This window comes from Microcaecilia unicolor, chromosome 11 (genome assembly GCF_901765095.1).
Source record: "Microcaecilia unicolor chromosome 11, aMicUni1.1, whole genome shotgun sequence".
Taxonomy (NCBI): domain Eukaryota; kingdom Metazoa; phylum Chordata; class Amphibia; order Gymnophiona; family Siphonopidae; genus Microcaecilia; species Microcaecilia unicolor.
Window position 1 is genome coordinate 7,081,528 of NC_044041.1, and position 27,070 is coordinate 7,108,597.

Here is a 27,070-nt window from a genome sequence, read left to right on the forward strand (position 1 = left end):
GTGGAACCAATGATAGGAATGGACTCCTGATAATAGTATAGGATTATATACTCAATAAGAATTCCCCTATTGGCAGTTTGAGGTTCCTTTTGTTAAATTTATAATATGCACAGCACTCAGATTGAATGTATGCATTGAACAAACATTGAGGCCCTTTTTCTAAGCTGCGTAGGTGCCCTACGCACGCCAATGCGTGCCAATTCGCATGGCCTGGCCGGTTATTTTGTTTTATACGTGCGTCCACAATGTGTGCCGGAAAATAATTTTTTATTTTATAGTGCGAGGCGGAAACTGGGCGGTAATTGTCATTCTACGTGCCTAGAACATTACCGCGCGGTTACCGCAGGAGACCTTACCGCTAAGTCAATGGGTGGCGGTAAGGTCTCAGACCCAAAATGGATGCGCTCCAATTTTTATTTTGCTGCACATCCATTTTCGGCAAAGATAAAGCCTTTTTTTTTTTTTACAGGTGCGCTGAAAAATTAGAAACATAGAAACATGACAGCAGATAAAGGCCAAATGACCCATCCAGTCTGCCCATCCTCTGTAACCCTCAATTCCCCCTGTTCCTAAGCGATCCCACATGCTTATCCCATGCCTTTTTAAATTCTGGAACAGTCCTCGACTCCACCACCCTTTCTGTGAAATAATACTTCCTTAGGTTACTCCTAAGACTATTCCCTCTTATCTTTGTCATATGCCCCCTCATTCCAGAACTCTCCTTCATTTGAAACAGGCTCTCTTCCTGTACATAAATGCCCTTGAGATATTTAAACGTTTCTATCATGTCTCCTCTCTCCCTCCTCTCTTCCAGCGTATACATATTGAGGTTCATAAGCCTGTCCCTATAATTTTTGCATTCAAGACCGCTTACTAATTTCGTAGCCGCCCTCTGGACCGACTCCATCCTGTTTATATCTTTCCGTAGGTGCGGTCTCCAGAACTGCACACAGTACTCCAAATGGGGCCTCACCAGAGACTTATACAACGGCACTATCACCTCCTTTTTCCTGCTGGTCATGCCTCTCTTTACGCACCCAAGCATCCTTCTGGCTTTGGCCGTCGCTTTTTCTACCTGTTTGAAAGCTTTAAGGTCGTCAGACACAATCACCCCCAAGTCCCGCTCTTCCTTCGCACAATGAAGCACTACACCCCTTATATTGTACCGTTTCCTCGGATTTTTGCGACCCAAGTGCATGATTTGCACGCGCCCAAAACACGCAGCTACCGTGGCGTAGCCCATTTTTCAGCGCACCTTAGTAAAAGGATCCCTTTATTTACTTATAGAATATCCTTATTTCTGTCATTCTAGTTTGAAGTCTGTGCTTACTTTTTTTTTTTGTTTTGTTACATTTGTACCCCGCGCTTTCCCACTCATGGCAGGCTCAATGCGGCTTACATGGGGCAATGGAGGGTTAAGTGACTTGCCCAGAGTCACAAGGAGCTGCCTGTGCCTGAAGTGGGAATCGAACTCAGTTCCTCAGGACCAAAGTTCACTCCTCCACTGTTGCTACTATTGGAGATTCTACATGGAATGTTGCTATTCCACTAGCAACATTCCATGTAGAAGTCGGCCCTTGCAGATCACCAATGTGGCCGCGCAGGCTTCTACATGGAATGTTGCTAGTGGAATAGCAACATTCCATATAGAATCTCCAATAGTAGCAACATTCCATGTAGAATCTCCAATAGTATCTATTTTATTTTTGTTACATTTGTACCCCGCGCTTTCCCACTCATGGCAGGCTCAATGCGGCTTACATGGGGCAATGGAGGGTTAAGTGACTTGCCCAGAGTCACAAGGAGCTGCCTGTGCCTGAAGTGGGAATCGAATTCAGTTCCTCAGTTCCCCAGGACCAAAGTCCACCACCCTAACCACTAGGCCACTCCTCCCCACTTTCTGATGGTCCTTTAAAATTTCAGAGCAGAGCTATCTTATTGCATGTGCCTATAGTTCTGGGGTAATCTGACAGTTCAATATTGCTGACCACATTTAATAAAATGCAAACATTTGTTTTAAATCAATTCAGTATACGCTGGGTGGTTTATAGCAGAAACTTTAATCTTTTACTCCATATCTCATTTTATGTCTGCTTGACATTTGCAGCTTTAGCCTTTTATCTGTAATGACCAGGTACGTCTTTCTCTGATGATACTTTGAATATGTATTTACTCACGTGTATTTTACAATTAATTGCCTTTGAAGGCTTCTTATTGTATTTAGATTATTCTTTCTGGTTATGAAACACGGTGATTTTATATTAATTTATATGATTTTCCATACAGCATTTTACTCAGATAAGTGGATGTTGTTTTAATAATTTTGTTAGCATTTTTAATGCTTGCTGTAGTGAGTTTGTTTTATACATATATACATACTGGAGAGCTCTTCATCTTTGATTCATTCCATTCTGGCTACATTATCTATGGTTATTTTATATGAATTTTACATTTTATAGTATTTTATAGTATTCAAGTCTTTGCTTAAAGCCCACCAATGCTGCGTTCGGCACCTAACCCTTACAGTTCGGTGAATCCAGACTGCTCCAATTTGACTGCCCCTATCGGACCGACCGTTCACTTGTCTATTAGATTGTAAGCTCTTTGAGCAGGGACTGTCTCTCTTTGTTAAATTGTACAGCGCTGCGTAACCCTAGTAGCGCTCTAGAAATGTTAAGTAGAAGTAGAAGAAGAATTTATGTTACCGCCGATAGCTTTGCGAGACATTTCTACACATTAAGGTCCCCGTTTACTAAGATGGGCTAGCTTTTTTAGCGCATGCTCACAGTGTAGACGCCCATAGGAACATTATGAGCGTCTACTTGGTTAGCAACATGCTAAAAACGCTAGTGTGCCTCTAGCACAGCTTAGTAAACAGGGCCTTAAGAGCATGTGTCGCTGTATTCAGTCTGTTAATCACGAAATACATATTTTTTTGTATTAATCTGTGGAATTTTGCTATTCTTTTAGCTACTTTCCTGTACTTATTTGTTCAAACTTGTTTTTTTTTTTTTTGTTCTTGTTCAACTGTGTTTAAATATTGGGACCCCTGAAGCAGGCATCCACGCCAAGATCTCTGGATACAATTGTAATATCCTCTGGCGGACACTGATAGTCTTTTTTACTGCATATTTATTTATTTATTAGTAAAAAAGGCCTGTTTCTGACACAAATGAAACAGGCGCTAGCAAGGTTTTCCTCGGAGTGTGTATGTTTGACAGATTGTATGTGAGAGTGACTGTGTGTGACAGAGAGAGAGAGAGAGAGTGAGTCTGGGTGCGAGTGTGTCTGTGAGAGAGAGAGAGTGTGTGTGTGTGAGAATGAGAGTGTGTGCAAGTGCCTATGTGAGACACAGTGAGAGAGAGAGAGAGAGAGAGTGTGTTTCACACAGATACAGTGTGTGCGAGAGAGTGTGTATGAGACACAGACTCTCTGTGAGACTGAGTGTATGAGACCAAGAGAGTGTGTGACCGTGTGTGAGAGTGAGAGAAAGACATTGACTGTGAGAGAGAGTGTGTGTGTGACAGAGATACCTCCCCCCTCTGGTGTCAGGCCCCCCCTCCCTCCCTCTCTCTGGTGTCAGCCCCCCTCCCCTCTCTCTCTGGTGTCTGAGCGTTACTGTGCAGGATGCTGAGCTCTGGCTGTGCTTCAAGGAACTGACCAATCCTATTTAATAGAATGCACCTCCAACATTCTGAAGCCCAGAAACCTCGTGTGATTGGTCACTTCTGCTTGTGACAAACCCGGAAGTACGTGATGTCAATTCAGGAGATGGATACAGAGAGCAGAAATGCCTCAGCCATGCAGTCAGCTTCAGAATGCTGGAGGTGCCTTTTATTATATAGGAAAGGAACTGACCAATCCTATTTAATAGAATGCACCTCCAACATTCTGAAGCCGAGAAACCTCGTGTGATTGGTCACTTCTGCTTGTGACAAACCCGGAAGTACGTGATGTCAATTCAGGAGATGGATACAGAGAGCAGGAATGCCTCAGCCATGCAGTCAGCTTCAGAATGTTGGAGGTGCGTTTTATTATATAGGATTTGTAGCATTTGTATCCCACATTTTCCCACCTATTTGCAGGCTCAATGTGGCTTACATTGTTCCGTAATGGTGATCACCAATTCCGGAAAGAGAAATACATAGTTATAATGGAGATAACAAGTGAATTAGGTAATCAGGTACAGAGAGTTAATTTTCGTAATAAGAAATAAAAGGTATTGGGTTAAAATACAATCGTGATAGATTAGCTGGACATCAACTCTCACATTTTAATTCTTCCATTTCTCCCTTCCTGGAGCATTTCACTTCAACCCTGAGCAACCCTTCTGACTCTTATGCCTCAAAGCTTCTTGCATTAACCTCATTTGACCTTCATCTATGATCCATCACCCCCACAGGTGGGCCCGAGTACTGTGCCTTTCAACTGCTCTTTGTGGCTTCTCCCTCATCTGATAACCACCTTCCCCTCCGCAGTCTTATTCAGTCATCACCACCACTTTTAGGAAACTCCAGACGAATGGATATCAGACACTGGACTTTTGTTCTTATTATGATTAATTCTATTAAAGATTTATGATTGACTACCTCTAGTTCTCCTCTTTGTGGAAATCCTTGGTCCACCCCTACTTTGCGATTTGGTGTCTGACATAAGAAGCTGTGGAAGAAGTCAGACAGCAAATCATCCCCCTCCACCCTGCTCCTTAATTCCGAGGGGACAACTGGATAGGACGGGCCTGCTGGCTCCTAGATCCAAAGATAACTTGTTATATACATACTGTGATACACACACATGACAGTTACTACAATGCCCTTGCGTGGCAGTGAGATTAGGTTGCAATTAACCACAAAACTATGCCCTGTGCTATTGGTCAGAGACATTATGAGGGACATTTTCAAAAGAAACATCCAAGTCAGGATTTGGACGTCTTTGTGAAAACGTCCAAATCAAGGGGGCGGGGAAAACCGTATTTTTGAAAAAAAGATGGACGTCCATCTTTCATTTCGAAAATACCAAGGACATCCTGGAATTTGGATGTCCTTAGAGATGGACATCCTTAGATTTGGACATCTTTGACTTTCGGCGATTTTCGAAACCAAAGACGTCCATGTCAAAGATGTCCAAATGCAAGCCATTTGGACGTGGGAGGAGCCAGCATTTCTAGTGAACTGGTCCCCCTGACATGCCAGGACAGCAACCGGGCACCCTAGGGGGCACTGTAGTGGACTTCATAAAATGCTCCCTGGAACATAGCTCCCTTACCTTGTGTGCTGAGCCACCCAAAACCCACTACCCACAACTGTATACCACTATCATAGCCCTTATGGGTGAAGGGGGGCACCTTTATATGGGTACAGTTTCCTCCACAAACATAACAGGTAGGGGAGGTGGGCCTGGGTCCACCTGTTTGAAGTGCACTGCACCCACTAAAACTGCTCCAGGGACCTGCATGCGCTGTCATGGACCGGAGTATGACATCTGAGGCTGGCATAGAGGATGGCACAAAATATTTTTGAGGGTGGGAGAGGGTTAGTGACCACTGGGGGAGTAACAGGAAGTCATCCCAGATTCCCTCCGGTGGTCATCTGGTAATTTCGGGCACCTTTTTGTGCCTTATTTGTTAAAAAAAAAAAAACACATCCGGGTGAAAACGCCCGTTTTACTTTAGGACGTTCCTGCTTTTTTCGATTATGGCTCAAAGACATTCAAGTGTTACGCACGCCCAAGTCCCACCTTGACCACACCTCCGACACGCCCCCTTGAAATTTGGACGTCCTTCCTTGCGACGGATTTCAGTTATAGCCATCCAAAATCGGGTTTCGATTATACCGATTTGGACGTCTCTGGGACATGGACGTCCATGTTCCGATTTATGTCGAAAGATGGACATCCATCTCTTTCGAAAATAAGCCTCTATATGACACATACCTCAGTGTGGCTGAGAAGGGGACAACAATAGTCACTGATGTGTTGTAATGAAAAACAGATATGTTGAAATTACAACAAAATCAAAATAATAAATCATGAATGAAAAGAAAAATACTCACACAACATAACTCAAGGAGACAAATCAAAACCTAAAAACAGAAAAAGGAACTTATAAGTTCTATTTATTTAACGACCAGAAATAAATTAAAAAAGTGAAAATAAATTCCAAAATAAACACAATGAATTAATACATTTCTGTTATCCTTGCTTCTTTTGTTGTACCAAACCTTTTCTTTTTCAAAACAGCAAACTGAAACAGTCCTTCACAGTGCAAAGCTTACTGCTGCAGCAAGACATGATGGTACGTGAGCTACAGGGTGTGTTATAGACGAGATCAGATATCCTCAACATTCAGAAGATGAACTGAAAACCTTTATTAAAAAAAAAAAGAGAGCTGGGAAGCTTCCTGACTCTCTCTGCACAATGGAGAAATTATGTCTTACCTGATAATTTTCTTTTCTTTTTAGTCAGTGACTCTGTTCTGAACCAATGGGTGTTCTCTCTTATTACCAGCAGGTGGAGGTAGAAAAAACTGAATTCTGCCAGTGATATCACCAGCATAAGCAGAGGTGGTCCCTGGAATAATCCAGTACGCATCTGCCTAAGCAGCAGAAGGTCCCTTCGTAATGTGCCCATGCCCCATCGACCACTGCAGCTGCAATGATAATCAAGCGAGCAAAACACCACAGACTTAGTCACCTCTCCCCTCTCCAGTCGGTTCAAAACTCTGCTGCCCGTCTCATCTTCCGCCAGGGTCGCTTTACTCATACCACCCCTCTCCTTAAGACCCTTCACTGGCTCCCTATCCGTTTTCGCATCCTGTTCAAACTTCTTCTACTAACCTATAAATGTATTCACTCTGCTGCTCCCCAGTATCTCTCCACACTCGTCCTTCCCTACACCCCTTCCCGTGCACTCCGCTCCATGGATAAATCCTTCTTATCTGTTCCCTTCTCCACTACTGCCAACTCCAGACTTCGCGCCTTCTGTCTCGCTGCACCCTACGCCTGGAATAAACTTCCTGAGCCCCTACGTCTTGCCCCATCCTTGGCCACCTTTAAATCTAGACTGAAAGCCCACCTCTTTAACATTGCTTTTGACTCGTAACCACTTGTAACCACTCGCCTCCACCTACCCTCCTCTCTTCCTTCCCGTTCACATTAATTGATTTGATTTGCTTACTTTATTTATTTTTTGTCTATTAGATTGTAAGCTCTTTGAGCAGGGACTGTCTTTCTTCTATGTTTGTGCAGCGCTGCGTATGCCTTGTAGCGCTATAGAAATGCTAAATAGTAGTAGTAGTAGACTGGCACTCACTCCCCTGCTCGAAGCAGCACTTGTTAGAGCATGTAGCCTAGTGCTTCTGGAACAGTGATTGACAGCTCTCTCTGGCGACTGAACGGATGACAATTGAAGGCCTGTTTGGCTATTACGATTGACAATATTGTTCTGTTAAAGTTTTTGATGTAATGATTTTATATGTTTGCTTGTAATCTGCCCTGGATAAAGGCATAATATACATTTTAATAAATTAAATGACAAAAATGAAAATAAAATATACCAGGATATAGCCATTTCATGGGAACCCGTATGGCTGCCAAACGCAAAATGAATTTCTCTCCTTTTTTTTTTTTTTTTGAAGCACTGAAAGGGCGGGACTTCAGAACAGTGTCGCTTACTAAAGAAAAGAAAATTATCAGGAAATTACATTATTTCTCCTTTCTTAGTGTCAGTTCCACTGTTCTGAACCAATGGGATGTACTGAAGCACATTTATTGGGTGGGGGAAGACAAGGCACCCAAATGACAGCTCTGCCAAAGTCCGAGCGGGCAAGGGCTTAGCAAAGGAATGAAGCAGCGACAAAGTTGCCGCCCTGCAGATCTCAGGGAATATCGTCCAGGCCTCTGCCCAGAAAGCAGCCTGAGCCCTAGTACATGGGGCTTAGGGCCTCCTGAGGCACCTGACGATTCTTGTCGATGTAAGCAGACTCAATAGCCGCCTTAATCCACCTCGTAATGGAGGCCTTTGAGGCCGCCTGGTCCTTCGGATGGCCATGGAAAGGTACAAAGAGTTGGTCCCAGAGACAAAACTCGTTTGTCTCCTTGAGGTACCTGAGCAGTGCCACCGGATGTCCAGTTTGTGAAGCCTCCGATCCTCCGGTGACAGTCCCTGTTCACAAAGGAGGGCAAACAAACCTACACAGTAACACAGTAAGTGACGGCACCTGTACGGTCCATCCAGTCTGCCCAACAAGATACATTCATAAGCACTACTTTATATGTATACCTGACCTTGATATGTATCTACCATTCGTAGAAGTCTGCCCAGTACAAGCCCTGCCTCCCAACCACTAGCCCCACCTCCTAACCACCGGTGCTGCCACCCAATCTCTGCTAAGCTTCTGAGGATCCATTTCTTCTGAACAGGATTCCTTTATGTTTATCCCACACATTTTTTAATTCTGTTACCGTTTTCATCTCCACCACCTCCCTCAGGAGGGCATTCCAAGTATCCACCACCCTCTCCGTGAAAAAATACTTCCTGACATTAGTCCTGAGTCTGCCCACCTTCAACCTCTTCGTGTCCTCTAGTTCTACCGCCTTCCCGTCTCCGGAAAAGGTTCGTTTGAGACACCACCTTCAAAAGAAAGGACGGTATGGTACAATGTACAAGAACAAGGAATCCTCCAAGAAGGAGAAAGAGAGATCCCAACACAATAGGGCCTGCAATTCTGAAACCCTCCCAGCAGAAGTGACAGCCACCAAAAATACCGTCTTGAGGGTAAGATTCTTGATGAAAGCCAAGCGCAGGGGCTCGAACGGAGCCTCACAGTGCCCGGAGGAACAGATTAAGGTCCCAAGAAAGAAAGGAAGAAGTGGGCATATGCGCCACCCCCTTCAGAAACAGAACTACCACTCTATGCAAAACCGGAGAGATGCGCTTCACCTTCCCCTGAAAACCGGACAATACAGCCTCCTGGACTCTCAGAGAGCTCAAGGTCAACTCCTGTTCCTGGCCCTGCTACAGAAAAGCAAAAGTAGAGGCTGACAAATGTGCAAACCAATAGGGAGATAATATCAAAAAACAGTTTATTCAGAATATTCATATCAAGGACCCGACACGGTCCGTGTTTTGGCACCAAAGCGCCTGCCTCAGGGGCACAATCAACCTTCTCTGAGAAGAAGCTGATAGGCTTGAATAATTCCTTTATGTATGCAAGTTAATCCACAGAGAGAACAAAAGAACAGCCAACTGATCAGCAAACACCATGCTTTGGCGCTGAAACACGAACCGTGTCGGGTCCTTGATATGAATATTCTGAATAAACTGGTTTTTGATATTATCTCCCTATTGGTTTGCGCATTTGTCAGCCTCTACATTTGCTGTTTTGCTTTGACTTTCCGTGGAGGCTTCTCCTGTCTTCTTGGGCCTGCTACAGAAAACCCATATCCTCAGGAACCTGAGCCCTCCAGGGAAATAGGACTGCTCCTAGCACCAGGATACAAACACAAGTCAAATCCTGACATATGCCAGGGATGCAGAGGACTTCCTGGAGCGAAGCAAGATTGAAGTCACTGCAGGGGAAAACACCAGGGTCTCTAACCGTCGCCGCTCAATGTCCATACCATAAGCCGAAAGAGTCCAGATCTTCCATCTCTATCGGCTATTGCCAGAGCAGACTCCGACCCTTGGGCAGCAGAAGCGGGTCCTCCACCAGCAGACGCCAGAGATCCGCATACCAAGGGCCGATCTGACACCACCAGCAAGATCAGATGAGAATGACACGCAATCCTGAGCAACAAGCGGCCAATGACAGACCATGGAAGAAAGATATAGGGATGCTGTACTACTGGCCAAGGATGTACCAGAGCATCTATCCCCTGAGAGGCTGGTCCCTCTGGCGACAAAAGGCACTCTGCCTTCGCATTGACTCTGGACGCCATCAAGTCGAACTGAGAAGGCCCCCAGCAGTCCATAATAAGCTGGAAGGCCTAATGCCCCAGCTCCCGTTCTCCTGGATCCAGAAGAGAGCGACTGAGAAAGTCCGCCTGCACATTGCTCGCAATATGGACCACTGAAAGAGCCTGCAGATGCATCTCCACCCACCAACAGACTTGCCACATCCTGGGCTACTGCCAGACTCCTGGTTCTGCCCTGCTTGTTGATGTACACCACCGTCATGGCGATGTCTGACATTATTCTGACTGCTTCCCTTCCAAGAACAGTTGAAACTCCTATACAGTCAGACAGACCGCCTGGGTCTCAAGGCTTGACCAAGGTGCCCTATGCCACGTGCCGAAGACATCAGCCATAGCATTAGCCCCTGACAAAGGTCATAAAGCTAGCCAGGCCAATTGAATTTTTTATTTATTTTTGGTATATGTGTTGCTGAAGCAAGTACTTCTGGAAAGACTGGGAGCTGAAGGGGGAGCACACCCAAACAGGATGAACAGGCAAGAGGAGAAGGGGGGATGGGGACTCGCTCCCCTCAGGCAAGACCCCACAGGACCGACCCAAAACATCACACAGTGGTTCTAAGAAGTGCAACTGGGGGTTTTGGAGCCAAGCTCCTAGCTCAACCAGGTATGGTCCTGAGACTGTGGCCTGGGAGCAGCCATTAGGCTCGACCACGCTGAACTGCCACAGTCAGCAGAGCAGGGAGCTTGGCCAGGGACAGGAACACCATCAGCACGATCTACCACCTGCAGAAGGTACAGAAAAATACTGGATTGTTTCCGGGAGCACCTTAAGCTTATGCTGGTGATGTCACCAGCAGAATTCCGTTCTCTCTACCTCCACCTGCTGGTAGGAAGGGATAAAACCCACTAGTTCAGAACAGTGGAGCTGACGCTAAGAAAAAAAATCATTACATTTAATCACCATTCCATATCATTTACAGCAAATACACACAAATGAGGATGAGAAGTCTGTGGCATCATAATATATGTACTATGATATATGGATTGTGATGTCACAGGTGAAGAACTATGAAATTCCTGAAGGAGACCTGAATAGAAAGGAGCTTCAGTTACACAAATCTGCAGTATACTGGACTCTGACAGAATATCAATCAATCAGAATTTTATTTTAAACTAAGGATGGTTCTGTAACAGGACAACTCACAAGGAAGTGAAGGGGAAAAGGTGAAAGGGACTACCCACCTGTTGTACAGCTGTTGGGAACTGAAGGTGTAAAACAAATACAGTGTGTTCCCAGTCAGGAAAGCCAAAATCCAGAGTACAGCCAGCACAGACCGTTTCTCCTGACAAGAGAAAGAAAAGAAAAGAGATACACAGAATTACAGAGAACAGACGAAAATATGAGATGCCAACGCTGGTTCAGACCAATGGTTCATCAAGCCCAGCAGCCATTTTCCAACGGTAGCCACTTCAAGTCTCCTGGAAGTCCATGGCAGATGCCATTCCCTACTGAGATCCATAAGTTCACTCTTAATGAACCGATCCCCAAGAAAGAGGTCCAAATAGTCAGAAACACCCAGGGCTCTGCCACCTGCCCAAAAAACAGCAACAGCTAATAAAAATCCCCAGGGCACTTAATTTAAGAAGGCAGCAGGTATTTTTTTTTTTTTTTAGTTACATTTGTACCCCGCGCTTTCCCACTCATGGCAGGCTCAATGCGGCAGGCAATGAGGGTTAAGTGACTTGCCCAGAGTCACAAGGAGCTGCCTATGCCGGGAATCGAACTCAGTTCCCCAGGACCAAAGTCCACCACCCTAACCACTAGGCCACTCCTCCACTGTTGCTACTATTTGAGATTCTACATGGAATGTTGCTATTCCACTAGCAACATTCCATGTAGAAGTCGGCCCTTGCAGATCACCAATGTGGCCGCGCAGGCTTCTACATGGAACGTTGCTAGTGGAATAGCAACATTCCATGTAGAATCTCAAATAGTAGCAACATTCCATGTAGAATCTCCAATAGTATCTATTTTATTTTTGTTACATTTGTACCCTGCGCTTTCCCACTCATGGCAGGCTCAATGCGGCTTACATGGGGCAATGGAGGGTTAAGTGACTTGCCCAGAGTCACAAGGAGCTGCCTGTGCCTGAAGTGGGAATCGAACTCAGTTCCCCAGGACCAAAGTCCACCACGCTAACCACTAGGCCCTTGCAGATCACCAATGTGGCCGCGCAGGCTTCTGCTACTGTGAGTCTGACGTCCTGCACGTAACATAGTAACATAGTAGATGACGGCAGAAAAAGACCTGCACGGTCCATCTAGTCTGCCCACGATAAACTCATATGTGTATACCTTACCTTGATTTGTACCTGTCTTTTTCAGGGCACAGACCGTATAAGTCTGTGCAGCAGTATTTCCCGCCTCCCTTCACCGGCTCCGGCACAGACCCCATATAAGTCTGCCCTCCCCCATCCTAGCCTCTCAACCACCAACCCCTCTTCCCCCCGCCACCCAATTTCAGCTAAACTTCTGTGGATCCATTCCTTCTGCACAGGATTCCTTTATGCCTGTCCCACGCATGCTTGAATTCCGTTACCGTTTTCATCTCGGTACGTGCAAGACGTCAGACTCACAGAAACAGAAGCCTGCGCAGCCTTCTACATGGAATGTTGCTAGTGGAATAGCAACATTCCATGTAGAATCTCCAATAGTAGCAACATTCCATGTAGAATCTCCAATAGTATCTATTTTATTTTTGTTACATTTGTACCCTGCGCTTTCCCACTCATGGCAGGCTCAATGTGGCTTACATGGGGCAATGGAGGGTTAAGTGACTTGCCCAGAGTCACAAGGAGCTGCCTGTGCCTGAAGTGGGAATCGAACTCAGTTCCTCAGGACCAAAGTCCACCACCCTAACCACTAGGCCACTCCTCCATTCCTATAAATGTCCATTCCTATAATGTGTAGGCTAGTGTATTTTCTCATTGTGAACTCTGTCCCTGTGCACACCTGTGGGTAAAATGCACACCTTCATTTCATGGCATATACCTTTATATGAGCCAGTAAAAACTTGTAAGAATCCACATACGCACATAAAGGTTCTACAGTTCTGCAATGAAAATCAAAAATATGACGAAAACCTACTAGCAAGTTTTGCATTTTAGAGAAATTAAAGAAATGGAAAAATGCGGGCATGACGTCCAAAGAAAATGCATAAAGAAAACTGCAAGAGCACATCAGCATCTCATTATGGGAACTGAACGTGGTAAAAGGGTACATCTACCACCCCCACACCTGAGAGGGGATGAGCTATTTTGTACATTTTCAGAACTTTCTGCTGTTGCTGAGAACATAACAGAACCTTAAACAGGGAGAGACTCTGCCAAGTCAATGCTGAATGGCAGACTGACCCTGTCCCTTCTCACGGCCTCCTGAGGGATCTGCATAAAAGAAACATTGCAAAGGTCTGGAAGCCCTGTGCTCACCTTCAGAGAAACCTGCTGTTTCAGAGTCGAATTTGCATAGGCAAATGTGGTGGTCAGGCCCAGACAAACAGCAATACCTGCAGGGGAAAAAAAAAAAATCACAAAAACCCTGAAATGAGGCAGCTGGATCCATGAAGAGATTCCCCTGTTGGGAGCATGCAATTCTGCTGAGACTGAAGTTATTACTCATACACGCAAATACCCCACCAGTGCAAAGCCAAGCAAGGAATGCACAATGGACCTGCAAGAGTGGGCTGGCATTGAAACTTCAATGAGAGATCTGACACTGGACATGTTTCAGTGGAATGCCTGCATCAGGAGTCTATTAAAAGCAATATAAAAATATTACACATACAAACTAGTACAATGAAAAAACTGAAATAAAACAGAATACATTTAAATAAAAAATGGCAAACAACATAAAAATTAAAAGCAAACGGATGTGAGTTGGATGCAGAAATAAAATGACATCTTGAGAAAACTTTGGCAAACATATGACTGATGAATAATGTATATACTACCAATCACACCGGCAATTCTCATAAATATTTACTTGTGGAACCACAATATTCTACCCTAGGTTCCCAATTCTTCTGTTTATACACAATCCAAGTTCATACTCTCCTGTATGTTTTAACCAAACTAATAGTGAACTCAGCGGTGCTCATTACTAAATACTGAAGACAGTAATGGATCCAGCACCCACCTCTTCATCGGTTCACTCCGCTACTCTATGTTCTGCCTTATACATTATTTTTACTGCTTCAATTAATAGATACTCATCTCTTAAATGTGTCAGACTGGGGGTTAACGGCGTCCGACATGCATGTTTCGCCCATAAAATGGGCTGTCTCAAGGACTCTCCCCTAGAAAACAAGAAAAATATATCCCCCCCAAACCCACCTCCCCGCTCCCCCCGTTTTCTATTTCTGTTGATGGCTCTCTCATTCTCCCTGTCTCCTCAGCTCGAAACCTTGGGGTCATCTTTGACTCTTCTCTCTCCTTCTCTGCTCATATCCAGCAGATTGCCAAGACCTGTCATTTAGCGAATGCTACATACCTGTAGAAGGTATTCTCCGAGGACAGCAGGCTGATTGTTCTCACTGATGGGTGACGTCCACGGCAGCCCCTCCAATCGGAATCTTCACTAGCAAAGTCCTTTGCTAGCCCTCGCGCGCCCGCGCGCACCGCGCATGCGCGGCCGTCTTCCCGCCCGAAACCGGCTCGAGCCGGCCAGTCCAGTATGTAGCAAGACAATACTCTTAAGGGAAGACACAACTCCAAAGGGGAGGCGGGCGGGTTTGTGAGAACAATCAGCCTGCTGTCCTCGGAGAATACCTTCTACAGGTATGTAGCATTCGCTTTCTCCGAGGACAAGCAGGCTGCTTGTTCTCACTGATGGGGTATCCCTAGCCCCCAGGCTCACTCAAAACAACAACCATGGTCAATTGGGCCTCGCAACGGCGAGGACATAACAGAGATTGACCTAAAAAAATTTTACCAACTAACTGAGAGTGTAGCCTGGAACAGAACAAACAGGGCCCTCGGGGGTGGAGTTGGATCCTAAAGCCCAAACAGGTTCTGAAGAACTGACTGCCCGAACCGACTGTCGCGTCGGGTATCCTGCTGCAGGCAGTAATGGGATGTGAATGTGTGGACAGAAGCCCACGTCGCAGCTTTGCAAATTTCTTCAATGGAGGCTGACTTCAAGTGGGCTACCGACGCAGCCATGGCTCTAACATTATGAGCCGTGACATGACCCTCAAGAGCCAGCCCCGCCTGGGCGTAAGTGAAGGAAATGCAATCTGCTAGCCAATTGGATATGGTGCGTTTCCCTACAGCCACTCCCCTCCTATTGGGATCAAAAGAAACAAACAATTGGGCGGACTGTCTGTGGGGCTGTGTCCGCTCCAAGTAGAAGGCCAATGCTCTCTTGCAGTCCAATGTGTGCAGCTGACGTTCAGCAGGGCAGGAATGAGGACGGGAAAGAATGTTGGCAAGACAATTGACTGGTTCAGATGGAACTCCGACACGACCTTTGGCAAGAACTTAGGGTGAGTGCGGAGGACTACTCTGTTATGATGAAATTTGGTGTAAGGGGCCTGGGCTACCAGGGCCTGAAGCTCACTGACTCTACGAGCTGAAGTAACTGCCACCAAGAAAATGACCTTCCAGGTCAAGTACTTCGGATGGCAGGAATTCAGTGGCTCAAACGGAGGTTTCATCAGCTGGGTGAGAACGACATTGAGATCCCATGACACTGTAGGAGGCTTGACAGGGGGCTTTGACAAAAGCAAACCTCTCATGAAGCGAACAACTAAAGGCTGTCCTGAGATCGGCTTACCTTCCACATGGTAATGGTATGCACTGATTGCACTAAGATGAACTCTTACAGAGTTGGTCTTGAGACCAGACTCAGACAAGTGCAGAAGGTATTCAAGCAGGGTCTGTGTAGGACAAGAGCGAGGATCTAGGGCCTTGCTGTCACACCAGACGGCAAACCTCCGCCAATGAAAGAAGTAACTTCTCTTAGTGGAGTCTTTCCTGGAAGCAAGCAAGATGCGGGAGACACCCTCTGGCAGACCCAAAGAGGCAAAATCTACGCCCTCAACATCCAGGCCGTGAGAGCCAGAGACTGGAGGTTGGGATGCAGAAGAGCCCCTTCGTCCTGCGTGATGAGGGTCGGAAAACACTCCAATCTCCACGGTTCTTCGGAGGATAACTCCAGAAGAAGAGGGAACCAGATCTGACGCGGCCAAAAAGGAGCAATCAGGATCATGGTGCCTCGGTCTTGCTTGAGTTTCAACAAAGTCTTCCCCACCAGAGAATGGGAGGATAAGCATACAGCAGACCCTCCCCCCAGTCCAGGAGGAAGGCATCCGATGCCAGTCTGCCGTGGGCCTGAAGCCTGGAACAGAACTGAGGGACTTTGTGGTTCACTCGAGATGCGAAGAGATCCACCAAGGGGGTGCCCCACGCTTGGAAGATCTGGCGCACCACTTTGGAATTGAGCGACCACTCGTGAGGTTGCATAATCCTGCTCAGTCTGTCGGCCAGACTGTTGTTTACGCCTGCCAGATATGTGGCTTGGAGCACCATGCCGTTCCGGCGAGCCCAGGTCCACATGCTGACGGCTTCCTGACACAGGGGGCGAGATCCGGTGCCCCCCTGCTTGTTTACATAATACATGGCAACCTGGTTGTCTGTCTGAATTTGGATAATTTGGTGGGACAGCCGATCTCTGAAAGCCTTCAGAGCGTTCCAGATCGCTCCTAACTCCAGAAGATTGATCTGTAGATCGCGTTCTTGGAGGGACCAGCTTCCTTGGGTGTGAAGCCCATCGACATGAGCTCCCCATCCCAGGAGAGACGCATCCGTGGTCAGCACTTTTTGTGGCTGAGGAATTTGGAAGGGACGTCCCAGAGTCAAATTGGTCCAAATCGTCCACCAATACAGGGATTCGAGAAAACTCGTGGACAGGTGGATCACGTCCTCTAGTCCCCCAGCGGCCTGATACCACTGGGAGGCTAGGGTCCATTGAGCAGATCTCATGTGAAGGCGGGCCATGGGAGTCACATGAACTGTGGAGGCCATGTGGCCCAGCAATCTCAACATCTGCCGAGCTGTGATCTGCTGGGACGCCCGCACCCGGGAGACGAGGGACAACAAGTTGTTGGCCCTCGTCTCTGGGAGATAGGCGCGAGCCGTCCGAGAATCCAGCAGGGCTCCTATGAATTCGAGGTTCTGCACTGGAAGAAGATGGGACTTTGGGTAATTTATCACAAACCCCAGTAGCTCCAGAAGGCGAATAGTCATCTGCATGGACTGCAGGGCTCCTGCCTCGGATGTGTTCTTCACCAGCCAATCGTCGAGATATGGGAACACGTGCACTCCCAGCCTGCGAAGTGCCGCTGCTACCACAGCTAGGCACTTTGTGAACACCCTGGGCGCAGAGGCGAGCCCAAAGGGTAGCACACAGTACTGGAAGTGGCGGGTGCCCAACTGAAATCGCAGATACTGTCTGTGAGCTGGCAGTATCGGGATGTGTGTATAGGCATCCTTCAAGTCCAGAGAGCATAGCCAATCGTTTTGCTGAATCATGGGGAGAAGGGTGCCCAGGGAAAGCATCCTGAACTTTTCTTTTACGAGATATTTGTTCAGGGCCCTTAGGTCTAGGATGGGACGCATCCCCCCTGTTTTCTTTTCCACAAGGAAGTACCTGGAATAGAATCCCAGCCCTTCTTGCCCGGATGGCACGGGCTCGACCGCATTGGCGCTGAGAAGGGCGGAGAGTTCCTCTGCAAGTACCCTCTTGTGCTGGAAGCTGTAAGACTGAGCTCCCGGTGGACAATTTGGAGGGTTTGATGCCAAATTGAGGGTGTATCCTTGCCGGACTATTTGCAGAACCCACTGATCGGAGGTTATGAGAGGCCACCTTTGGTGAAAAGCTTTCAACCTCCCTCCGACTGGCAGGTCGCCCGGCACGGACACTTGGATATCGGCTATGCTCTGCTGGAGCCAGTCAAAAGCTCGCCCCTTGCTTTTGCTGGGGAGCCGCGGGGCCTTGCTGAGTCGCACGCTGCTGACGAGAGCGAGCGCGCTGGGGCTTAGCCTGGGCCGCAGGCTGTCGGGAAGGAGGATTGTACCTACGCCTGCCAGAAGAGTAGGGAACAGTCTTCCTTCCCCCGAAAATCGTCTACCTGTAGAGGTAGAAGCTGAAGGCTGCCGGCGGGCGAATTTGTCGAATGCGGTGTCCCGCTGGTGGAGAGACTCTACCACCTGTTCGACTTTTTCGCCAAAAATGTTGTCCGCACGGCAAGGCGAGTCCGCAATCCGCTGCTGGATTCTATTCTCCAGGTCGGCGGCGCGCAGCCATGAGAGCCTGCGCATCACCACACCTTGAGCAGCGGCCCTGGACGCAACATCAAAAGTGTCATAAACTCCTCTGGCCAGGAATTTTCTGCACGCCTTCAGCTGCCTGACCACCTCCTGAAAAGGCTTGGCTTGCTCAGGGGGAAGAGCATCAACCAAGCCCGCCAACTGCCGCACATTGTTCCGCATGTGCATGCTCGTGTAGAGCTGGTAAGACTGGATCTTGGACACGAGCATAGAGGAATGGTAGGCCTTCCTCCCAAAGGAGTCTAAGGTTCTAGCGTCCTTGCCCGGGGGCGCCGAAGCATGTTCCCTAGAACTCTTAGCCTTCTTTAGGGCCAAATCCACAACTCCAGAGTCGTGAGGCAACTGAGTGCGCATCAGCTCTGGGTCCCCATGGATCCGGTACTGGGACTCGATCTTCTTGGGAATGTGGGGATTACTTAATGGCTTGGTCCAGTTCGCAAGCAACGTCTTTTTCAGGACATGGTGCAAGGGAACAGTGGACGCTTCCTTAGGTGGAGAAGGATAGTCCAGGAGCTCAAACATTTCAGCCCTGGGCTCGTCCTCCACAACCACCGGGAAGGGGATGGCCGTAGACATCTCCCGGACAAAGGAAGCAAAAGACAGACTCTCGGGAGGAGAAAGCTGTCTTTCAGGAGAGGGAGTGGGATCAGAAGGAAGACCCTCAGACTCCTCGTCAGAGAAATATCGAGGATCTTCCTCTTCCTCCCACGAGGCCTCACCCTCGGTGTCAGACACAAGTTCACGAACCTGTGTCTGCAACCTCGCCCTGCTCAACTCAGTGGAGCCACGTCCACGATGGGGGCGTCGAGAGGTAGACTCCCTCGCCCGCATCGGCGAAGCTCCCTCCGCCGACGTAGTCGGGGAGCCTTCCTGGGAGGTGGCCGCGGTCGGTACCGCACGCGGTACCGACGTCGGGGACCTCAACCTGGGCGATGGGCCAGCCGGCGCCACGCTCGACGGTACCGGAGGCGCAAGCACCGCCGGTACCGGAGGGGTAGGGCGCAACAGCTCTCCCAGAATCTCTGGGAGAACGGCCCGGAGGCTCTCGTTTAGAGCGGCTGTAGAGAAAGGCTGTGAGGTCGATGCAGGCGTCGACGTCAGTACCTGTTCCGGGCGTGGAGGCTGTACCGGGCTGTCCAGAGCGGAGCGCATCGACACCTCCTGAACAGAGGGTGAGCGGTCCTCTCGGTGCCGATGCCTGCTGGGTGCCGAATCCCTCGGCGAACCAGAGCTCTCGGTGCCGACATGGGGAGGAGACCGGTGTCGATGCTTCTTCGATTTCTTCCGAAGCATGTCACCGGAGCTCCCCTGCACCGACGAGGAGGACGTCGAATCCATCCGTCGCTTCCTCGGGGCCGAGACTGAAGAAGGTCGATCTCGGGGGGGCTGTACCGCAGGAGCCCTCAGGGTAGGAGGAGACCCACCCGAGGGCTCACCGCCACCAGCAGGGGAATGGACAGCCCTCACCTGCACTCCACCCGATGCACCACCGTCCGACGACATCAGCAGACGAGGTCCTGGTACCACCAACGTCGATGCAGCTATCCGATGTCTCGGCGCCGATGCAGAGGCCCGATGCCTCGATGCACTCGATGCAGGGGCGGCCGAGGAAGATGGTCTGGACGCTGACGACGTCGATGCACTCGAAGATCCCGGTGCCGATGCCGACGAAGAGCCCGAGAACAACACGTTCCACTGGGCTAGTCTCGCTACCTGAGTCCGCCTTTGAAGAAGGGAACACAGACTACAGTTCTGAGGGCGGTGCTCGGCCCCCAGACACTGAAGACACGACGAGTGTCGATCAGTGAGCGAGATAACCCGGGCGCACTGGGTGCACTTCTTGAAGCCGCTGGAAGGCTTCGATGTCATGGGCGGAAAAATCACGCCGGCGAAATCAAAAGCCGAAATGGCGAAAATGGAAGCACCAAAAATTTAGAGGGAGAAAAAATCTCGACCGAGGCCGAAAAGAGGCCTACCCCGACGACGAAAGAAAACTTACCGGGGCAAAAAGCTGGAAGTACGGGGAGGATTGACACGAAACCCGGTCGAAGGGTTTCCGGAGCACTTCCCGACTAACAAAGCTTTCCCGAAGGAAAAAAAAAAAAAAAACACGCTCAAACAGAATTTGGACGCGCGAGGTCGACTTTCCGGGGCTCGACACGGCGAAAACACGACCGTACCGAGTGCGGACAAAAGAAGACTGGCCGGCTCGAGCCGGTTTCGGGCGGGAAGACGGCCGCGCATGCGCGGTGCTAGCAAAGGACTTTGCTAGTGAAGATTCCGATTGGAGGGGCTGCCGTGGACGTCACCCATCAGTGAGAACAAGCAGCCTGCTTGTCCTCGGAGAACTTTCTTTACAACATCTGTAAAATCCGCCCCTTTCTTTCCGAGCACTCTACCAAAACCCTCATCCACACCCTTGTCACCTCTCGTTTAGACTACTGCAATCTGCTTCTTGCTGGCCTCCCACTTAGTCACCTCTCCCCTCTCCAGTCGGTTCAAAACTCTGCTGCCCGTCTCGTCTTCCGCCAGGGTCGCTTTACTCATACTACCCCTCTCCTCAAGACCCTTCACTGGCTCCCTATCCGTTTTCACATCCTGTTCAAACTTCTTCTACTAACCTATAAATGTACTCACTCTGCTGCTCCCCAGTATCTCTCCACACTCGTCCTTCCCTACACCCCTTCCCGTGCACTCCGCTCCATGGATAAATCCTTCTTATCTGTTCCCTTCTCCACTACTGCCAACTCCAGACTTCGCGCCTTCTGTGTCGCTGCACCCTACGCCTGGAATAAACTTCCTGAGCCCCTACGTCTTGCCCCATCCTTGGCCACCTTTAAATCTAGACTGAAAGCCCACCTCTTTAACATTGCTTTTGACTTGTAACCACTCGCCTCCACCTACCCTCCTCTCTTCCTTCCCGTTCACATTAATTGATTTGATTTGCTTACTTTATTTATTTTTTGTCTATTAGATTGTAAGCTCTTTGAGCAGGGACTGTCTTTCTTCTATGTTTGTGCAGCGCTGCGTACGCCTTGTAGTGCTATAGAAGTGATAAATAGTAGGTTAGTAGTCTCTTGTAACCAGAGCTAATGTTGTGATGTCATAATGCCTCAGGCCACCAATAAGAGCCAACCTCATCAGTGATGTCACAATGGCTTGATTGTCCTATACTTGGCTCACTTTTATTACATAGCTCTTTGAGCAGGGACTGTCTTTCTTCTATGTTTGTGCAGCGCTGCGTACGCCTTGTAGCGCTATAGAAATGCTAAATAGTAGTAGTAGTAAATGGCCCTTCTCCACTACTGCCAGCTCCAGACTTCGCACCTTCTGTCTCGCTGCACCCTACGCCTGGAATAAACTTCCTGAGCCCCTACGTCTTGCCCCATCCTTGGCCACCTTTAAATCTAGACTGAAAGCCCACCTCTTTAACATTGCTTTTGACTCGTAACCACTCGCCTTCACCTACCCTCCCGTTCACATTAATTGATTTGTTTTGCTTACTTTATTTTTTGTCTATTAGACTGTAAGCTCTTTGAGCAGGGACTGTCTTTCTTCTATGTTTGTGCAGCGCTGCGTACGCCTTGTAGCGCTATAGAAATGCTAAATAGTAGTAGTAGTAAATGGCCCTTCTCCACTACTGCCAGCTCCAGACTTCGCGCCTTCTGTCTCGCTGCACCCTACGCCTGGAATAAACTTCCTGAGCCCCTACGTCTTGCCCCATCCTTGGCCACCTTTAAATCTAGACTGAAAGCCCACCTCTTTAACATTGCTTTTGACTCGTAACCACTTGTAACCACTCGCCTCCACCTACCCTCCTCTCTTCCTTCCCGTTCACATTAATTGATTTGATTTGCTTACTTTATTTATTTTTTGTCTATTAGATTGTAAGCTCTTTGAGCAGGGACTGTCTTTCTTCTATGTTTGTGCAGCGCTGCGTACGCCTTGTAGCGCTATAGAAATGCTAAATAGTAGTAGTAGTAGTAGGGTCACTACACAAGCACCAGACTTTCCTAATCTCATGCAGTGATCCATGTCCCCTACCGGACTTGGTGAATGCCATTACGGTACTATGTAAGCCACACTGAGCCTGCAAATAGGTGGGAAAATGTGGGATACAAATGTAACAAATAAATAAATAAAATTATACGTTCAGAACTACTTTTCTTACCCTTAGCCGTCTTCAGCGCCAGCTCTGCTATAGTTTTTATGGGGTAATCCCTTGCAAAGATGGCGGCGGTGGCGTCTCTCTATCTATTTGTAGTTAGTAATGTCGTCATGCTCCCTCCCCCTGGCTCCTATAGGATGAATGGAGTCACTGATTCATATGAGCGACGCCCACTCCAGCTCCGCATTTAAGCCACCTGGTGTCACTGTTTCTACTGTGAATATATACCACTGTTCTCTGAAATTTAATAAACGATTTATTGAGCCCTCTTCCTTGCCCCCACCTGTACATGTTCCACTATTCTCCATCTAGTATCTTCCACAGTATTCTGATTCTGCGTCCAGTGTTCCACTAAAGGGGCCTGGATGTTACTTGTGGTCATACGAGATTTATGCTCCGTTAAACGTGTCTTGATAGAGCGGGTACTCCTCCCCACGTAAGTTAATCTGCAGGGGCACTCTATCGTATAAATCACATTACTAGTGTCACAATTAGTGATATCTCTAGCCCTCAGCGTCCTGCCTACCCCATTCAGGTCCTGTCATTGCTAGTCTACACCACTGACATCTACCGCATACGCGATGTTCCCCATTTCTCTGTTTCTCACGAGGTTTGTAGAATATGTTTAATGCCAACCGCTCTCCTAACGTTTTACCCCTGGTATACGATATCATTGGGGACTCTTGGAAACACGGGTACAGCTGAACTAAGTGCCAGTGGGACTTCATAATTTGAACCACCCTCTGACCGATCTCTGTAAACGGAAGGATACACGTTAATCTATCGTTCTCTTTTTTACAGTCATTGAGTAGCAGAGGGCGTTGGGCAAAATGAGCTCTTAAACAGGCTTTCCTAATAGCTCATTCCATCTTTATAGACCCATATATCCAAAAACTCAATGGCCTGCTTGCTAGCAGTCTTAGTGAAGGTTATGTTGGTATCCATTTCGGGGGGGGGGGGGGGGGGGGGGGGCCCTTACCGCCACCCATTGAGGTGGCAGTCAAGGCTCCTGCATTAACCCTTCGGTAACCAGGCAGCGCTGGTTACCGTCGGCGGTACTTCCTGTATAGCAAGTGGTAAGCCTGCATTGGGCTTACTGCTGCCCAGGGGCGTAGCTATGGGTGGGCCACAGGGGCCTGGGCCCCTGCAAATGTCATCCAGGCTTTTGGTTTGGCTGGCAGGTGTCCCCAACCCCCGCCAGCTAAGTCTTCTTCAGCGCCGGCCCCGGCCTCAGCACGCACAGGAGGAGCAAGAAAGAAGAGCAGGGCAGTGAACGCGGCTGCACCGAGGGCCGGCGCTGAAGAAGGCTTCAACTACAGGGGGTTAGGGACCCCCGCCAGCAAAGGTATTTGTTCCTGCAGGGGGAAGCGGCAAGGAAGCGAGGTGAAGCAGTGGGGGGGGGGGGGGGGGGGGGCGAGGCATGGCAGGCGGCACTCAAAATGTGCTCCCAACCTCGGGTTCTGGCCCCCTCCCGCTATGAGGTCAGGCTACGCCCCTGCCGCTGCCAAGTAAAAGGAGCCCTAAGTTTCTCAGTATTACTGGCGTTAATTGGGAACAGTTTGTATTTGCGCACGCCATCATGCTATGCGCTATTCAATAAAGATGCGCAGCGTGTAACTGAAAAGGTCACGGGAGAGGCACGGGAGGACGGGGCATTCACTAACGTAATGCAGTATTATAGAATTCAGGGGCTTTAAGCCTAATTTAGACCAGGTTTCAGTTGGTGTAAATCCTCAGAACAAAATTTGGGCGCGGATCCCAGCGCTCTAAACGGCGCATAATTCGGAGTGCCGTTTATAGAATAGCACTCAGCGTGCATTTTTTTTGGCATTTGCTGAATCTAGTCCTATATCTTGTCTATTTTCATTCATTTTTCCACAACTAAGCTTTTATATATAACTAGTAAAAAAAGGCCCGTTTCTGCCGCTGATGAAACAGGCCCTAACCGGCACCGGACTCCCTTCCCCTCCCCTTACGCTTGTCTCCCTGGTGGTCTAGAGGTACCTGTTCAGTCGGGGCAGGAAAGAAAGAGCCCCCTCTTTCCTACCCGTAGCCAGGGGTGTGCTGGTAAATTTTTAACAACAGGCTCTCTCTCTCTCTGGGTGTAACTACTACTACTACTACTATTTAGCATTTCTATAGCGCTACAAGGCGTTCGCAGCGCTGCACAAACATAGAAGAAAGACAGTCCCTGCTCAAAGAGCTTACAATCTAATAGCCCTGCAATTGGGGGAGGGGGGCATGTGTGGACTGGGGAGACATTCTCTCCCTCCTCGTGCAAGCACGCTATGCATACCTTTCCTAGCAGGGATGCTGGGCTCCAGCGGCCTATAAATGGACTGCCACCATTCCCACTGCTTGTTTCTGGCTCTGAGCAGCATTCTGGGACTTCTTGCGCATACATGAGAAATCTTAGCCTGCTGCTCAGAGCTGAAAACAAGTAGCAGCAACAGTCTATTTACTTGGCATCTCCACCAGCAAAGTAAAAGAAAATTCAGGAGGGGGCCCAAGTCCACAATTTGGGAGCCAGTTGTTAAAGTAGCCATGAGGGGTCTACTTTAACAACCGGCTCCCCAAATTCTTAAAAAACTTAACAAACGGCTCTCGCAAGCCCATGAGAGCCCGCCCCAGCACACCACTGCCCGTAGCGGTGCTGCTAGCTTCCTTGCTGCATCGTGTGGGAGTCCGGCCGTCGGCGTTTCAAAATGGCTGGCGAGAGTTGAAGTCTCGCGAGGCAGCTTCAACTCTCGGCGGCCATTTTGATTCGCTGAGAGCCGGACTCAGACACGATGCAGCCGGGCAGCTAGCAGCAGCGCTCCGGGCAGGAAAGCGGGGTTTCGTTCGTTCCTGCCCGAGCGAACAGGTACCGCTAGACCACCAAGGATAGTGGCGTAAGGGGATGGGAGGTGACAGGGGGGAGGGAAGGTGATGAGGGGAAGAGTGTGGTACCGGGGGCGGGCCGGTACCTTGAAAGGGGCGTGGCGATGTGGTGAAAGGGGCCGGGGTGATGGGCACGTCGGCGTTTGCGGCTGGGATTTGTTGGAAGGGGAGGAGTAGGTACTGCTCCCCGTGCGTTGATTTGCCTTGTTTTCCTGTTCCGCCCTCGACGTCATCACGTGTGACGCGAGGGCAGGGCATGCCGACATGGTGAGTGTTGTGGCTTCACCACCATGAACTTACGAACCGGTGTGTGAGTGCCTGCAGTGAAGTAAGTCCTCAGAACGTTGAGGGTGCATTTTATTATAGTAGATGTGGATTTCATTATCATCATTCATTATTAAAGTTTCACATAAATTTGATTTATAATTGTTGACATCATTCTTCAACACGCTGAAACCTTCTGCTCAGTGTGCTGCTGCGGCTAGGAAAGCGAATAGAATGTTGGGTATAATTAGGAAAGGTATGGAAAACAGGTGTGAGGATTTTATAATGCCATTGTATCGCTCCATGGTCCGACCGCACCTTGAGTATTGTGTTCAATTCTGATCGCCGCATCTCAAGAAAGATATAGTAGAATTGGAAAAGGTGCAGCGAAGGGCGACTAAAATGATAGCGGGGATGGGACAACTTCCCTATGAAGAAAGACTAAGGAGACTAGGGCTATTCAGCTTGGAGAAGAGACGGCTGAGGGGAGACATGATAGAGGTATATAAAATAATGAGTGGAGTGGAACAGGTGGATGTGAAGCGTCTGTTCACGCTTTCCAAAAATACTAGGACTAGGGGGCATGCGATTAAACTACAGTGTAGTAAATTTAAAACAAATCGGATAAAAGTTTTCTTCACCCAACGTGTAATTAAACTCTGGAATTCATTGCCGGAAAATGTGGTGAAGGCGGTTAGCTTAGCAGAGTTTAAAAAGGGGTTGGACGGTTTCCTAAAGGACAAGTCCATAAACCGCTACTAAACGGACTTGGAAAACTCCAAAATTCCAGGAATAACATGTATAGAATGTTTGTACGTTTGGGAAGCTCGTCAGGTGCCCTTGGCCTGGATTGGCCGCTGTCGTGGACAAGATGCTGGGCTCGATGGACCCTTGGTCTTTTCCCAGTATGGCATTACTTATGTACACTATTATCCCCATTTTCACCAATCAGCTTCCACCTCTCAACTGAAACTTTTCTTCATGTTCGTCAGCAATATATGTGTCGGCAGTGCCTACTGAGATTGAAAGAACCGAGGATATTATCCAGACTGTATTGCCAAGATTTTTTTGACATATGTTCACATGGAGTGGAGCAGTAGCCTAGTGGTTAATGCAGCGGACTCTAATTCTGGGGAACTGGGTTCGATTCCCACTGCAGCTCCTTGTGACTCTGGGCAAGTCACTTGCCCCTGGTACAAAATAAGTACCTGAATATATGTAAACCGCTTTGAATGTAGTTGCAAAAACCTCATAAAGGCGGTATATCAAGTCCCAATTCCCTTTCCCTTATGACATCACAATATCAGAAGTGAGCCAAGTATCGGGCAATCAAGCCATTGTGACATCACTGATGAGGTTGGCTCTTATTGGTGGAATGAGTGGAGGAGTAGCCTAGTGGTTAGTGCAGTGGACTTTGATCCTGGGGAACTGTATTGGGCAATCAAGCCATTGTGACATCA

General features: G+C 48.4%; 1 protein-coding gene across 1 annotated transcript in view; it reads right to left on the minus strand.

The window, feature by feature from the left end:
- The window catches only part of RNFT2 (ring finger protein, transmembrane 2), a 94,419-nt gene that overhangs the window by 55,734 nt on the left and 11,615 nt on the right, over nucleotides 1–27,070 (minus strand). Inside the window, 2 exon segments of the mRNA XM_030219810.1 lie at nucleotides 11,154–11,254; nucleotides 13,400–13,476. Of these exon segments, the coding sequence (XP_030075670.1) occupies nucleotides 11,154–11,254; nucleotides 13,400–13,476 (178 nt within the window).